We start from the raw sequence: 15,614 nt of genomic DNA on the forward strand, positions 1-15,614 counted from the left end.
GAAGGAAAGACATTCGGTTGATGGTCGGCATCATTACAGGACACCACGCATGGGGTCAGCATATGCCCACCATTGGAATCATCGAGGACCCGGTATGCCTGTCATGCTTGGAGGAGGCGGATAGCACTGAGCACTTTCTCTGTGAGTGTCCTGCCTTTGCTAGAGCACGTCTACGAGTTTTGGGTTCCGATGTCGTGAGAATGAGTAATATTCGTTCTCTAAAACTGGATGATATTTACGGATTTATCAAAGAGTGTGGAAAATTCCCACCGGATTAACTACATCTGCCTCTGTCCCTATTCTTTCTTATCTCTTTCTCTGATACTTTTCTCCTTTCGCCCTTGACTATCTACCCTCTTTCCAGAGCTCTAGATACAATGTACTTTTTAGCCTGAGTGTTTTAGGAGCCACCAAATGTCTTGGTACTCCTTGGCTCGACCAATTCAAATTTCCTGTGACGTGGCAGTCGAAGTTGCTCCTACATTTTTATTTTTCACCATAGTTAATGGCCAAAACCTGATAAATCTATCATCAATCAAATACGTATCGGGTATATAGTTAAATACATACTTGAATCAGTTAAAAGATAAAATCATTTCTTTTGCTATCAAAAATTTAGTTTCTCATAACCAAATTGCTAATTTCCGAAAGACTTCGAAAAAGTTTAATTTTTTATGCATTATGTAAATTCGCATATATTAACACTTAAATCTACTTATGCCGGCCTTTGAAAGGACCTGGTGTTTCAGGGCTGAGGCGTTTAATAATCGAACTTTTGCACATTTTTCTCGACGCACACATCTGTCTACTACACATGCACGTATGTATGTACCTATGTTTATCGTACACCCAACAAATAATATTATTCATAACGGTAAATAATAATAAATGCTAAAGCAAGAATATTTTGTTGACGATTCATCAGATGTAGAATTCAAACATACACACAGTCATACATATTTATCTATACATAGACAGGCAGGTGATGAATCAAATTTGGAGGAGTGAGGCAGCACCCACGATATCATCAATATATATTTTTGAAAATGCAAAAAAGAAAAATTAATTTATAACTACAAACATCCAAATATTCATTCACACATCCATATATTCATTCACACATCCATGCACACATGCCGACCTTGGACTTGAAATTGCAGCACCAGTGTAAGAAATCTCCGACAAAATATTTTGAATATGAAAATAAAGCAAAAAGCAGAGAAGCAGAGAATCAAGGGTTCGAAATGCAAATGAAGTGATGCGGTCGAAAGAGGAAGTGGGTGTCAACGCGGGGCTACACCGAAATGTGTGTGTGTGTTTATATATTATGGCATGGTGCACTGTCATAAAATTTAACAAAAAAGTACAGCGTAAGGAGTAAATGGAAGAACAATGCTAAAGAATTCATAGAATACTGTCACAACTATAAACCTTTTGAAGTGGCCACGTGCTTGTATGTATGTACCTACAACATGTACATACTTATGTACGCACATAAGACTGTGTCAGCGCGAAATTAATAAACGAATTTACTAAATATTATTTAATTTGCATTTCGATGTCATCTAATTAAACGGGCTGACTTTTACACTCTCCGTTGGTGGCTATCGGCTATCACCTCCCTCATCTAGAATTGACGTAAAAAAAGTTTTAGAACTATTTGTTAGCTTCGGGCATGTACCGATTTGTGCAGTTTTCCGCTGGCGTCGTCTTATTGCTTGTTCTTTTTGTGGTCGAAAAGGCTATGTTTATAAACAAATCAAAATTGCTCAGAAAATTTTCCGCTCTTTTGAATATTTATGTCGCACTATCATCATTATATTCACACACAAATATTCATAGGCGCTTAATTTGAGAATTCTCAACTGACCAACCAGCAGCAAAGCAATGCCGTCACCGTTGCGTTGGCAAGCCAAACACCAACGTTCCGGTATTTTGTGGCTTTTTGAGTTTTGTTTATTTGCTTATTTGTTCCCATTTGCACATCGGTGCCAATGCGCTAATTTTAAAACGGCAAAAATATTGCAAAATTGCAGTTTAACGTTTATTTCTATCCGCAACACAACACATCCATTGGCAAGAGTTTTAACGTATAAAATAAAATAAAAACAGCAAAAAAGCATCTCATTGCGCTAATTTGTTGCCTCACTACAGTGGTATTTGCTTGTGCCTCTTGTGCTTTATTTAGACACAGCAAAGCAAAAGCAGCAAGTATGAATACGTGACGGCTAAGCAAAGTTCGATTGCCGAGTACATACTACTGTGTATATATTATACGTATATTGTACCCAACACACATTTGACGTGGGACATAGAAATATGTTCCAAAAGTCGCATACCGAATTCTATTGAATTACAGTGCACTCGCGATAACTCGAACTAATTAAAACAGGCGCTGTTCGATTTATCGAATTTGTTCGACTTATCAATTGAGTGTGCTATGTTAAAAAAACAGTCATCGATATCGATTTTTTTCAATTAAATTTATTTATTTATTTACATATGGATATGAACATGAATATGTTTAAAATAATTAATTCGTTTCAATATTTTTCATCAAATATTTGGCAGTCTTTGTGTCAGTTACACAAAAAAAGTCAGCTTTAACAGAAAAGTTAGGCCGAAAAGTTGTAATGTGTGTTTGTCTTTTCTTGCCTGCAGCAATGTTGAAGAGTGTTAACCTTTGCGGGGCTTACTTGTTCAGTTGTGGCCCACTGAATTACCTTATTGATAGAGCTAACTGCCCCCTCAGATGATATCCGCTCACATGTCTCAGTTGTGTTGTTAAACTCAGACTCAGAATCACTAGTTTCAATTATTACTTCTGTGTCGGTAAATTCGGCACCATCATTCCATTTGTTAACATCATAAAGCGTAAATTCGACCTGTAAATTATGTTTTTCATGTTATGTTCTTTCAAGATTTGTATAAAGCGGCTTTCATTTTAGGAAACTCAGAAGCTTTTAAAGTTCTCCTCTTCCCAGGACCCAAAAACGTGTTGTTTACTGCTTTTAAAATTGCCTTGTCTTTCTTTTTTATAAGACTTATGGTGGACTTGGCTACCCCATATTCCTTCGCTAGAGAATTAACACTACATCCACGTTTAATTTTGTTAAGGACTTCAGCCCTCTCTTTTAATGTTAAACACTTCAACCTTTTACGATCCATTACTCACATGCACTGATACACTACAAATGACAAATTTAAAGCAATTTGGTCAATGCAAGATGTTGTTCCCAGAAAACTAACGGGATATTAACGTCGAAATATTCATATGGACAATACACTAGTATACATATAATTTATATACATATACTATTACATATGTATGTATGTACAAAATGTACATGTTTGAAAAGAATGTGTGTACAAATAAATTTGTTTTTTTTGTTCGAGTTATAGCGCTTTAATATTGTTCGAGTTACAAACTAGTCAATAGGGAAAAAAATGTGTTCGAGTTAGCACGTCGTTCGACTTAGCGGCTATTCGAGTTACCGCGAGTGCACTGTATATCAAATACCTAATCGAAAGCTTCTTGGGCGCGTTGAGCTAAGCTCAATCACAATAAACCAATCATAATTGAGGAAAAAGTAGTTTAACAGTGACTGACAATGCCTTTGAGGGCTGAAATCTGGTCATTTGCAGGTGCTTCCGTGATTACTAACATAGGTAAACCATATTTTTCTTTTCCATGCAAGTATGTCTGTAGTTAGAAGGCTGTATGTAGCAGTCGTCGTTCTGCGCGTTCGCCTTTAACAAATTGGTCTGTAAAGTGGCCTTGCATCTTGCATCTTTTTTGGAGAAGCAGCCTGGAACATGAACCTTAACTGGATGTTGAACAGTTTGTTGAAGTTGTCGATTATCAGCAGTACACCAGGGCCGACGTAGGCAACTATTCGCCCAAACGGAAAATTCATTCGAGAATATTACTTTTCACCATTTCCCTTCTGGTTTTGCCTTAGCCCATCTAAGTATTTTTCAATTGGTTACACTGAGAGCAACGGATTTTTTATTGTGCATCGGAATTTGAAGAAGAATTCTGCACGTAAATACATTACCAACACTTTTCCTTAAAAATACTTCACCTTTACGCCACTACAAGTTCGGCTTTGTCACAAACAATTTAATGATCTTCTGATCTTGCGTTGGAGAGGTATTTTTTTACGCCTCGTCCGAAAGGGTCAACGTTTTCAACTTCTTCAAATATTTTGCTGCAGATAAACGTGACATTTTTGGACCTTTAGGTTGCAGCATTTCAATTTTTTCATAACGGTACTCTCGGCTGCATCATCACGGCAGATAGTGGAGCGGATGAAGATGTCAACTGCAGGCTAAATAAAGCAAGGGCGGCATTCGGGCGAATGCATACAGTATGGAGGAGTTCGCAAATCTCCAGGCGCACTAAACTACGAATATTCGGCTCATGCGTGAAGTCCGTATTGTTGTACGGAAGCGCGGAATGCCTTCGCATCATCTGCAGAATGTTCTGGCCAAACACCATCAGTAACGACGCACTGTAGAGATTAACGAGCGAGGAACTCATCATTAGGCAAATCAAACGCAGAAAACGGCGATGGATAGGTCACACGTTGAGAAAACCACCAGATAGCATCACGAGAACGGTACTGGACTGGAACCCGCAAGGGAGCAGAGGTCGCGGTCGACCAAACAACACTTGGAGAAGGTCGATGCTGCGCGAACTAGCAGATGCCGACATCTCATGGGCCGGTGCAAAAACAACAACACAGAACCGTGTACGATGGAAGAGTTTTGTCGAGGCACTATGCTCCCGAGAGGAGTAAACAAAGAGGAAAAAAGAATGAATTTTGCCAGTCACCCTTAAATTTTAATTGTTAGATGTTACCTTGGTGGTAGTGGTGGAGGTGTTGTCTGAGTAGTGCTACATCCTAGACCCAATTAGCATAAAAGATGCCATTTTGATTAGATGTTACCTTACTTATTAAAAAAAAAAAAAACAAAAAACAACGTTACATCAAAACAAAGGGAAAGAAAACACATATTTAAAACTTACAAGCATGCACAAACCTTTTATTATTTTTAAACAATAAAAATAAAAGGTATTATTTTAATTAAAAACCTTACAGCATATAAGATATAAATTATTATTGTAATAAAAAATTTAAAATATCGCAACGTTAGAAATAAATCTATCTCGACGAATTTCGCCCACCACTGTGACTAGTTTCAATTTCCTGTATTTGCCGGTGCTCTAATTTTGACAGCTTGAAACTCGCTGAAGTGAATTTTATTGGACGCTTCAATTGTGTTTAGGTTCTAGTGTTCTCGATTCCCATTCGCTATATGCAATTCAGAGTTTAGGATTCCTTATTATTATATTATTTTTTAAAAATATTTAACTTAGTATAAAGGTGTGAGATTTCTTTACTGGGTATTTGCAATTTACTTGTCGCTGAAATGAGCTGAACCGTTAACTATGTACAAAAGCACATTTATGAGAAGAGACAAATGACATGTATGTATTTATATTTGAATTTCATTTCTCACATTGTTAATTAGATACCGTAAAATTTTCCATATATATGTACATACATACATATTTTCTAGTTGCTTTTAGCGTAGGAATCTTCAATTTAAATCTGGTTTTTGTGAACACATTTTTCGATGCAAATTCAAAAAACATTTATTATTATTTGTAAATAACAAACATGTGTTTGAAAATATCATATCGTCGATAAACTTAAGGCAGCGGACAGGACACACTTCCCGCGAAAATTTTCAGTTATAAATAAATTTTGTGTTACGAATTTTTTTGGCAACTAGTTTGCTACTAGTAATTTATACCTTCAAATAGAAAATAATATATATTTATCAATGAGATGTTATTCCAATTGAAACCGAAAAGTCATCATGAATTTATTAAACTACTCTCCTTATCCAAAAATTTCCGGAATCTATGCATTAAAAAAATGTACTTGTTTAATCTGCAAATTTCAAATCGTCGGCGATAAAAAAAAAAACTAATTGGCGCGTACACTTCTGTTAGGTGTTTGGCCGAGCTCTCCTCCTATTTGCGGTGTGCGTCTTGATGTTGTTGCACAAATAGAGGGTCCTAGAGTTTTAAACGGAATCCGAACGGCAAATGCTTTTACATGAGAAGCTTTTTTTAATGGCAAAAATTCACTCGGTGGTTTGCCATTGCTTGTCGACGGAGGACCGCTGCTGGAAAAAACTTTTGTTCGTTCCCAATGGTAGAAAATCTGTTTTTATAGTAGCGGTCGTCCCTCGGCAGGCAATGGCAAACCTCTGAATCAGTTGCTGCCATGAAAGAGCTTTCGGAGGATAAAACTGTATGTCCCACTATTTGAGGAAGAACATCAATTCTCAATGGTAAAAATATAATAACGAAGCAAAGAGTTGAGATAAGCAAATCTTTGTATTGAGCAGTTTTTAAGTTGAAACCCACAAAGTTGATAAGTCTACTAAGTTTAAATTAAAAATTCCGGATTTTTTTTAAGATTTTTGTAGTGCTTGGTGTCCTTATAAGGTGAAGTTTATTTCTTACTTGAGCAAAGAAAATTCCCAGGAGATATGTACATCCGTATTTAAATTGTTTTTGCATGCATTATAAAAGTATTGATGCCAAATAAGTATCTGTAGTTCCTTAAATATTGAGTGCATACGATCAAAACACTTAACTTGAAAACATTCAACACCCGTACATATGTATGTATTCACCTTAGGCACTTTTAAACATATGCACATACATACATATACACAGATATGTATACTCCTCAAATAAACAAAAGTGTAAAACAAGCAACTGCTGATTATAATACTGAAGTGCACGTAATTGAACCAATGAAATCAAGAGAATCATATGGACAATATTTTAGAAAAAATGGAAGAAATACTATACTAGGCGAGGAAAGAAATGTTGATAAGCACCTCGTAGTAGCGGCAAAGGTACGGCCGCCGATGTGGCGGATGGTGAGTGGAATAAATTACGATCTCGTGCGCGTCCAGGACTTCCGCTGATTTGTTCCAATGTTTGTGGCGATAAGATCCCTTTGCTGGCCGGGCTGTCTTTGCTGTTGTTACCATTGCCACTGCCCGCGCCATTACTACTACTATTGTTACTGCTACTGTTGCAGCCATTGATCGGGTCGTCGCCATTTTGGAAATGCGCCGCAATGGAATTGTTGAGCCTTGTTGCTAAAGATGTACCATTTCCATTGGGCAATAGCACTCCGGTGGTGGCAATATTACTGTTAGCCGCACTAGTGATACCCAACGAGATACCGATTCCGCTGACGATATTTTGTGCCACATTTCCTCCGCTTGCACAGCCTGCAGAATTTGCCGGTTGTCCTTGATTGCCGTTAAAGCTATTCGTCGCTACAGCTGCAGCTGAACTTCCAACACTCTTTGTGGCATTCAAGATATTTTTGATCGCGGCAGCCGCACTGACTGCCGACTGCTTGGCCGACGAAGCCCCGAAGCGGAGTAAATGTTTACAACCGAAGTTGAGTTTGTTTTCATGTTGTTGATGTCGTATCGAAAATGATGATCGTATGATAATGGCGATGCGATGGAAGCAAACATGATATTTTTGGCAGTGATCGGCAAAAGTAAGCGGTAGGTTTGGAATTTTTTTATGTTTGATATGTGGCGCCCAATTGCGATGAGTTCGTTTTGTTTTATTGATGGGTCGTTTAAGAAAGAGTGAGTACAAATTGGAAATAAATTCAAATTTTTATACCAGGGTTTTTTTTTTTAAACATTTTTTAATGACAAATTTTATGTTATGTGGTGAGAATATCAATTTGGCTTACATGAAATCAATCTTAACACTTCTTTTATTGACAGGTATTTCTGCATATACATATACATACATGTGCACGTATGTATGTATTTGTATATTAATGTGACTCATTTTATTCGAGTTGATTAATTTTTCATTTTCGATCGTGGCAGTGATATCAACTGATTTTAAAATAGTTTTTAAAAGAAACTTCTAACACCAACAAGAAATTATTCATTATGGAAGGTTCGTTTTCAAATTGCTATGATCTGGAATTTTCAAGGTCAAATCTTAAACTATGAGTTTTTTAAAAACTCCAGAGAGAACGCGAACAGAGTTGATCATCGCACAAAACTTTTAACTCGAGTTTATGGTGCATTGTGAACATCGAATAATCGTAATTACATTCAAAACGATAAAACATCGAATCTGAAGTATCACTTTCACGTAAAGTATGCTCCCGAACTGCATGCGATGAACTTTTAAAGGAGCAGGTTATTCCTAAGTAAATGACACCTGTTTAAGCGTTAAGGTTGCTTCAACTGGGTTTGAAACAAAAGTAAAATAAATAAATTTAAGATCGGATATAAACCTAATGCATTCTGAGGTATCAGCACTTCAAGTATTCCTTGTTTGATGCAGGCCAATTCGCACACATTTTGACAGTTTATGTATTAAATTAAAAAAGTTACATTAAATTAAGTTTCATGCATTAAATTTGGGTGGATTGTAGGATATTCCTAGCATAGGTTCAGTAGATTACCAGGGATAAAAAAATAAATTTTTGGAATGCCAAATTCATGGCATCATTGTGGACGGAAGCAAAGAGCTCCTAGCACAGCAGAATCATTCGCTTCTGGATGACCGATTAAAATCATATCGATAATAAAAATAATGAATCAATAAAAATAAATAATCGATTAAAATTGGTTTATGGGGTAAAAAAAAATTTCGTGCATTCGTTAAATGGAAATAATGCGCTACAACCACAGAGGAAAATTATGGAAAATGAAAGAAAATTTTGAGCCACTTCAATAACGCACTTTATTACATTAAAATTTAGTGGGCTATAACACTGCGTAACCAATTTTTTTTTAATTCGGATAGAAAAGTTTAATATTTTAATGAATACTTATCAAATTTTTACAAATCAAATAAATCACAAAGTTGAAACTTGGTCTTTATTGTAGGTAGATTGCACTATATTTTTATAATAAAATAATCGAAATTAAAAAATACATAAGTAAGTAGTCTAAATTTGTCAATATATGGTGCTTAGAGTCCAATTGGCTTTTTGAGTGGTGAAATTTCCTACTCGATTTTTTGTTTATTAAGACGGAAGGGTCTCAAAGGAATTTCAGTTTCTTGGCATTGTGAGCGAAAATTGTCCAGAGAAGGTAGTTTAATGTTATTTATAATACCTGCATTTTTGTTTGCATTAGGTTTGCAAAACAAATGGAAATGTTAATTATAGATGAATTTCTAATAAAAAACTTAATGAAAAAATATATGGCATAAAGATGTTTACATATTTATATATGTTTTTACTATCAGCTACATGAAGGAAAATGTCAATCAAACCTTATTGTTTGCAGTTAGCGATGATGTGGCAGCTGTTGAAAGCAATGATGTAGCTGAGGTGGCAGCTGAGAAGTGCTGTGTCAGTGTCGCAACCAGAGAAGATGACGTTGTCGTCGTCGATGTGGTAACAATGGCAGTGCTAATTGAATTAATAGCAGCACCGCCAATGCCCGCACCAGAACCAACACTGACGCCAACGCCACCACTAGGTATTCCACCAGCCACAATCGTGCTTGTACCAGACAAAGCCGATACGCATGCAGATGCAGATGCCGATGCCGATGTCGATATCGATGCCGATGTAGATGAAGATGGAGCTAACAATGAGGAATATGAAGATGTGTTGTTGGAAGAATATGCAGTAGCTGCGTTATTGGAATTATACGTAAATGAGGCAACAGCGGCGGATACAATGCCAGTGGCAACAGGAGGAGTTGTCACCGCCGACAATGTATTGCTGCTTGCTGTTATTAGCTGCGTTACTGCTGCGGTGGCCTGAATGTCGGCTTGCTGATGTTGTGGCATTGCGGGCATTGTGGGCATAATGCAACGATTGTTGCCAGACGGGTGTACTGTTCCGAACGTTTCACCAACCAGAAATTTCGCTTTGATTTCTTCTATATTAGTAAATTTGAATTTTACGCTGTGTACGCTGTGATTTGTTGTTGCAAATCGTACTGTCGAGCTGCCGCTACAACTGCCAACACCGTGTGGGATGTCGTCGTCTTTGCGTCCGTTGGCGTTTGGGAACAATGAGTCGTCGCCGTCGTCGTCGTTGTTGTCGGCTAACTGATCAAGTCCACTGTGAAATGAGGGCGACTTGGGTATGCCTAGGCCATAGTAGCCGGGCAGGGAATTCGCGGATGTAAGCGCTGACGTAGGTACTGCCGCCACTGAGGTTCTCGTCGCCGTTGAATTGGATATTGTTGTGGTTGTTGCTGTGATGGATATCAATGGCGAGCTTGTTCGCTTTGCATCCGACGTAGCTGTTTTACCTGTATCTGTACCTATCAATGTGGTTGCTGTTGCTGTTGCGCCGCTAGTGTTAGTTCCGTTATTGTTAATGTACTGATGAATAGTTTGATAATTATAACTTGGCGAAATAACTTGATCAATTAAGTTAATCGATTCTGCTGGATCTATGGATGTAGTTATTGCGGTTGTTGTTGTGGAGTCACCCCCACACACAGTAGCCAATGTTTTTTGCTCACTGGCTGGGTGTCGAGATATTTTCGTGCACTCTTTTGTTAGCGGCACGTGGGACTGATGTTGTGGCTGTTGTTGGTGGTGGTGGTGTGGCTGTTGCTTAAAACCGACCGAATTGCCCGTATAGTACATAGCATTAAATACCATTTCATCAAAACTGCTGCTGGTGTAGTATTAAATGGCATTGCAGCTACAACAAAGAACAGCTTAAATACGCCCGCAACACTAACATTTCAACACTATACAATCACTTTGTTTTTTAAGTTCCTTCGCGTGCTTTTATTTTATTTTCTTTAATGGGAATAAAAATATGACTGATGCCGAGTATAATTCTAAGTATGATTATTGTTTATCACTTAGGTCCTTTCAAACACGGCTTTTTTATATATATTTATATATTTAGCAAATTTTTTTTATTAATTTAGTCCTCACTTTTCGTCAAATTTTTTTGTTTGTTTAGCCTTTGGGTTCCATTTAAGGTCGCTGGATATGTTTGCGTTTACAATTTCAGTTATCTGATAGTTTTTTTTGTTTTTGTGAAATATGAGCAGTTAATAATAATAATATTCATAAGCCAAACTGTTTGCGGTTTTAGCACAAATACATACGTATTGAAGTTATCCACTTTAGACATAGAAATACAGTACCGCTGCTTAACGACAAAGGTAAAGAAAATGCTTAAATATACATACAGTAAATTAAGTTTATGAAGTACACAAAGCAGATGTAATGAATCATTTATTTAACTCATTTACAAAAATTTGAAATAAATACGCTTTCGCAGTTTTAAAAGAATGTCTGTATGTACCACTGACGTGCAATACTGTAACATTTTAACAATTACTAGCTTTTTCCGGTTCTAATAAGTTACATATTTTTATGAAAAATCACAAATAAATTTCAAATTATCCGCAAGGTAATGCAAAGTTTTAAAAAATATAGTCGCAAGTATTCCCGAGGGCACAGAGGTTACCGCGATATCCGCCATTTTCGGAATTTGATGGCCAGCAGCGACTTCGCTTCTCCTACAGCAGCGCTTAAAGTATCAAACATCAATGATAGCCAGCCGACAGCTAGCCAAGATATTTAAAATTTGAGTTTTAAGGTTAAGTTAGGTTAGGTTATAATGGTTGTCCAAAGAGTGGGCACACTTGGACGAAGAAATCAAATTCATCCTTTGTGATGCGAATTTTGAGGTAGTAGAGAAGAAAAACCAATGCTGGCGTTCCCACGACAGTCGGTTCTACGTTATAGGAACGATCCGAATTTATATCCGGGCAAGGACTGTCGCTCCAGCAGCAGCATTCCCATGCATGTATGGGGAATGTTTATGTTACTACAACAAGAACTACAAAAACGAATACTGGCCAAAAAAATTTGTGATTATGAAAGGAATTCGTTGCTGCGCACGAAAAGTTTTTTTTGCGTTTTGTCTTGCGTTGGTTAAGGATGGAAAGGATAAGGTTTTGGGTTTGAGGAATGAGATTTTTTTTAAGTTAAACGTTACTAATTGGGTTGGCCAAAGAATCAAATGCAACTTACGGCATATCGTAAAGAAACCCATGAAACATGGTGGAGTGATCAATAGTGATTTGAAGGCGCATTTCCCAAAAGGAGGATATACCCCAACTTGACGGTGTTGTACCTGTGGAGCGGTATCTGTGCATCCTATGGAAGAAATGGACTTTTGGCCAATGATCCAAAACATACCGCACATCGGGACATCAAAGACTGTCCCATGGCAGCCGGTTCTACGTTATCGGAATGACTTGGTTTTTTTTTCGACCAAGGGCTGCCGCCCCAGTAAACTAACCCATTCAAGAACTTTTGGCCTTGCGACTCGTTAAGTGCCTAAGTCCACCCAATAGGGGACTAATGATGGGTGGGGCGCTATATCACCCAAATTTGTAGAGAAATAAATATATATTTTGCACAACGCATCCAGGATATTTATTTATAATATATATTTCTTTGTTGAGTAGTTTTTTAAAAAATGTTTGAAGAAAACGTTTTTTACTTTTTGTCTGTTACTTTTTCTAAATTGACTTAGAACCGGTTTGAGAGCGGAAGGCGAATACAGCCTAGGATGCTTTGTACAGCAAAACTATCAAATCAGTACGATTTTCAAACCATACTGCGGAGATTTCTTAACAAAAACGCAAAAGTTCGGCACGAAATCTTGGATATGACGAAAAATAGCGTTTAAAAGCCAACCATTTGCAGATCATTCCTGCACATACATAATTTATTAGAACTTGGAGAGTGTGACACCCTGTTACAGTATTGTACATCAATGATATGTAAGCATGTTGATATGTTGATTTTATTATTAAAAAAGCGCGAATTTAAGAAAAATACCTAGCACAGGTAATATTAATTTGCATTTAAATTAAGTGTCCATTTTTTAGATTATTAAATGGCATGCAAAAGTGAGAGAACAAAAAAAAAATGAATTAATCGTACAAAAAATAAAGCAACATTATTTTCTAAAACTGAAATAACAAACAAACATTTGCGAATGTGTACGTTTATGGAACTACAAACAAAGGATGCCAATGAAGAAGGCGAGGATGACGATGCGAACGAAAATAACAGTTAAGCTAATGATGAAGTCAATAACGCTAATGGCAACACAATTAAAACTGGCAAATTAGCTACTTAGTATCAGCTATATTGTGTTAGATAGTGTCAAGTTCAAAGCCAACCAGCAACATAAGGGAATTGCGGTCAATTAGATGTGTAAAGTAGTTGAGTACTCAAATGGTAGATGGGAATGCCTTAGTGTTGTTGGTTTAAAAAGAAACATTTCCCTGAAACTTATCTAGCTTAACTACAAATTTTTTACTACTGTGATTGAATAATTTCAATGAATTTCTAATCTTTGGTGCGACTAGTTTCTTACTTCTGTCAGACTGGTGAGAAAAATTTGAGTCAGTGTTGGTTACGCACCTGAAACTTTTCTACCGATAACGGAAAATAATTATTACGTTCTTAAATGTAAACAAAATAATCAACATTTTCTAAATACTGCTAAACACTTTTAATATTTACACACACATACATATGTATGTGCTTGTGTGTTTTACTTTTTATATCTTATGGTAATCGGCAATGACTTTTGTTTTTAACTCCCTGAATCCATGACAAAGAACACTTTATAATAACAGTACGAGTGTAATTCGCATTCATGTGCGTATTTATTTATCTATTAGAGTGGAATGACTTGTATGAAGTAAAAATCGTAATAATTCAAGCAAAATATTCCAAGTCGGAGTTCCCATAAAACTATGGGAAAGAATTTTAGCAAAATTTTAAGTAATCAAGTAGAGAGGTAAGCGGGAGAACTGCGCTTTTTTCATGAAATTTCATGCCATAGTCATAGTCAGATAGGAGTGAAGTAAGACCCGAAACAGAATTACCGCGGAACAGCGTAATTTTGTAGTGAAATCTTTTCGTTTGCTATATTTCTGAAGCAACTCGTCGTTGAAGCTCATTGTTACAATAAAAACACTTATTTTTAAATTATTGATATTTTGTGGGGTTTCTTGTGCATCGAATAAATATTATTTGTTTGTTATTTGCCTACTGTTGCCTTTATATATATATACACGTACACGCGTACACCCGTTTTGGGTGTTTGGGCGAGCTCCTCCTCCTATTTGTGGTGTGCGTCTTGATGTTGTTCCACAAATGGAGGGACATACAGTTTCAAGCCGACTTCGAACGGCAAATATTTTTTATGAGGAGTTTTTTCGTGGCAGAAATACACTTGGAGGTTTGCCATTGCCTGTTGAGGGCGGCCGCTATTAGAAAAAACTTTTTCTTCATTTTGGTCTTTCGCCGAGACTCGAACCTACGTTCTCTCTGAACTCTGAATCGTAGTCACGCACCAACCCATTCGGCTACGACGGCCGCCTGTTGTTTGCAAACAAACAAATTGTCATCAAGTGATTAGAAAAGCAACCCTGAGACTTCAGCCTGCCAGAGAAAGTAGAAATAAATCTAAACATTTTCTCGCCGTAAAAATAACAGACGGAAAGAAAACCGACTCCTCCGCAAAACATGCTCTAATTTTGACAGCGGGTACCCGTCAACGGGCCATATTCTGTTCAAATTAATAATAAGTGAAATTTTTTAACCTGATATCAAATATATTAACACCAAGTTTAGTTCAGAAATCCCGATATGTGCCCGAGATTTTTAAAAATCCGCTGGATAAATAATAACTTTTTAGCTAGATTTATTTGGATAGTCATGGTGCAGGAAGGCCTGTCTCCATCTTTCTCCCGACAGTCGGTTCTACGTTACCGGAACGACCCGGATTTATATCCCCGTGCATGTATGTATGTGGAATGTTTATGCTGCTACAACAACAACAACAACAACAACAACAGTCTGTCTACATAATTTATACTAGTTTAATAAAAACAATGAGGAAGCCCAAATTCGGTCCGGACCGTACTTTATATACCCGCGCACATTTTAGTAAAATTTAATTAGGGCTGGCTATTAATTTTTGGAATCAAACAAACTCATGGGTAATGAGAGTTATATAGAGGAACGGACGGAAATTTAGTCTTAAAATATAAGAATTGGACTTAGTTTATATCCGATCTCAATATTTATTTTGAACCCAAATGAGGTGGGAAACATCACGTGTACGAAATTTGGGTGAGTTTTTTATAAGTCGTTTTCGAATAATCGAAAATAAACGCATTCACCTAAAAGCGAGTGTGTCACGGCCCATTTTTTTATTCTTACTTGCGTACTTTTTTTATGGTTCCAGATTTGTATCACATCTGAGTAATTTTGCTTCATTTGTAACAGAGATATCACATTTTTGTCTTTTATGAGAATTATAGTTATATGGGAGATGGGCGTGGTTATTGACCGATTTCGTTCATTCAGCAAACTACACTGGACAAAGAATAATATGAGCACCGAGTTTCATTGAAATATATTTATTTTTACTCGCGTTATCGTGCGCATGGAGGTGGGCATACACATATGAACATTAAAATAGGAACGTTGCCTTTATCTATTG

At 36.9% G+C, this 15,614-nt stretch overlaps 1 protein-coding gene across 18 annotated transcripts in view; it reads right to left on the minus strand.

Moving 5' to 3' along the window:
* LOC129240103 (serine/threonine-protein phosphatase 2A 56 kDa regulatory subunit gamma isoform) overlaps positions 1–15,614 on the minus strand; it is a 73,409-nt gene that overhangs the window by 27,238 nt on the left and 30,557 nt on the right. Inside the window, exons 1-2 of one of the 18 annotated variants that reach the window (XM_054875626.1) lie at positions 9,365–10,836; positions 6,928–7,456 (exon numbers count right to left, since the gene is read on the minus strand). The exons of 16 other annotated variants lie outside the window; for them this stretch is intronic. In XM_054875626.1, the coding sequence (XP_054731601.1) occupies positions 6,928–7,456; positions 9,365–10,717 (1,882 nt within the window). In that variant the 5' untranslated portion in view covers positions 10,718–10,836. Of the gene's footprint in view, positions 1–6,927; positions 7,457–9,364; positions 10,842–15,614 lie in introns of those variants that run through there. One more of the 18 variants, XM_054875617.1, reaches the window with a different exon arrangement.

Source organism: Anastrepha obliqua, chromosome 1 (genome assembly GCF_027943255.1).
Source record: "Anastrepha obliqua isolate idAnaObli1 chromosome 1, idAnaObli1_1.0, whole genome shotgun sequence".
Lineage (NCBI taxonomy): Eukaryota > Metazoa > Arthropoda > Insecta > Diptera > Tephritidae > Anastrepha > Anastrepha obliqua.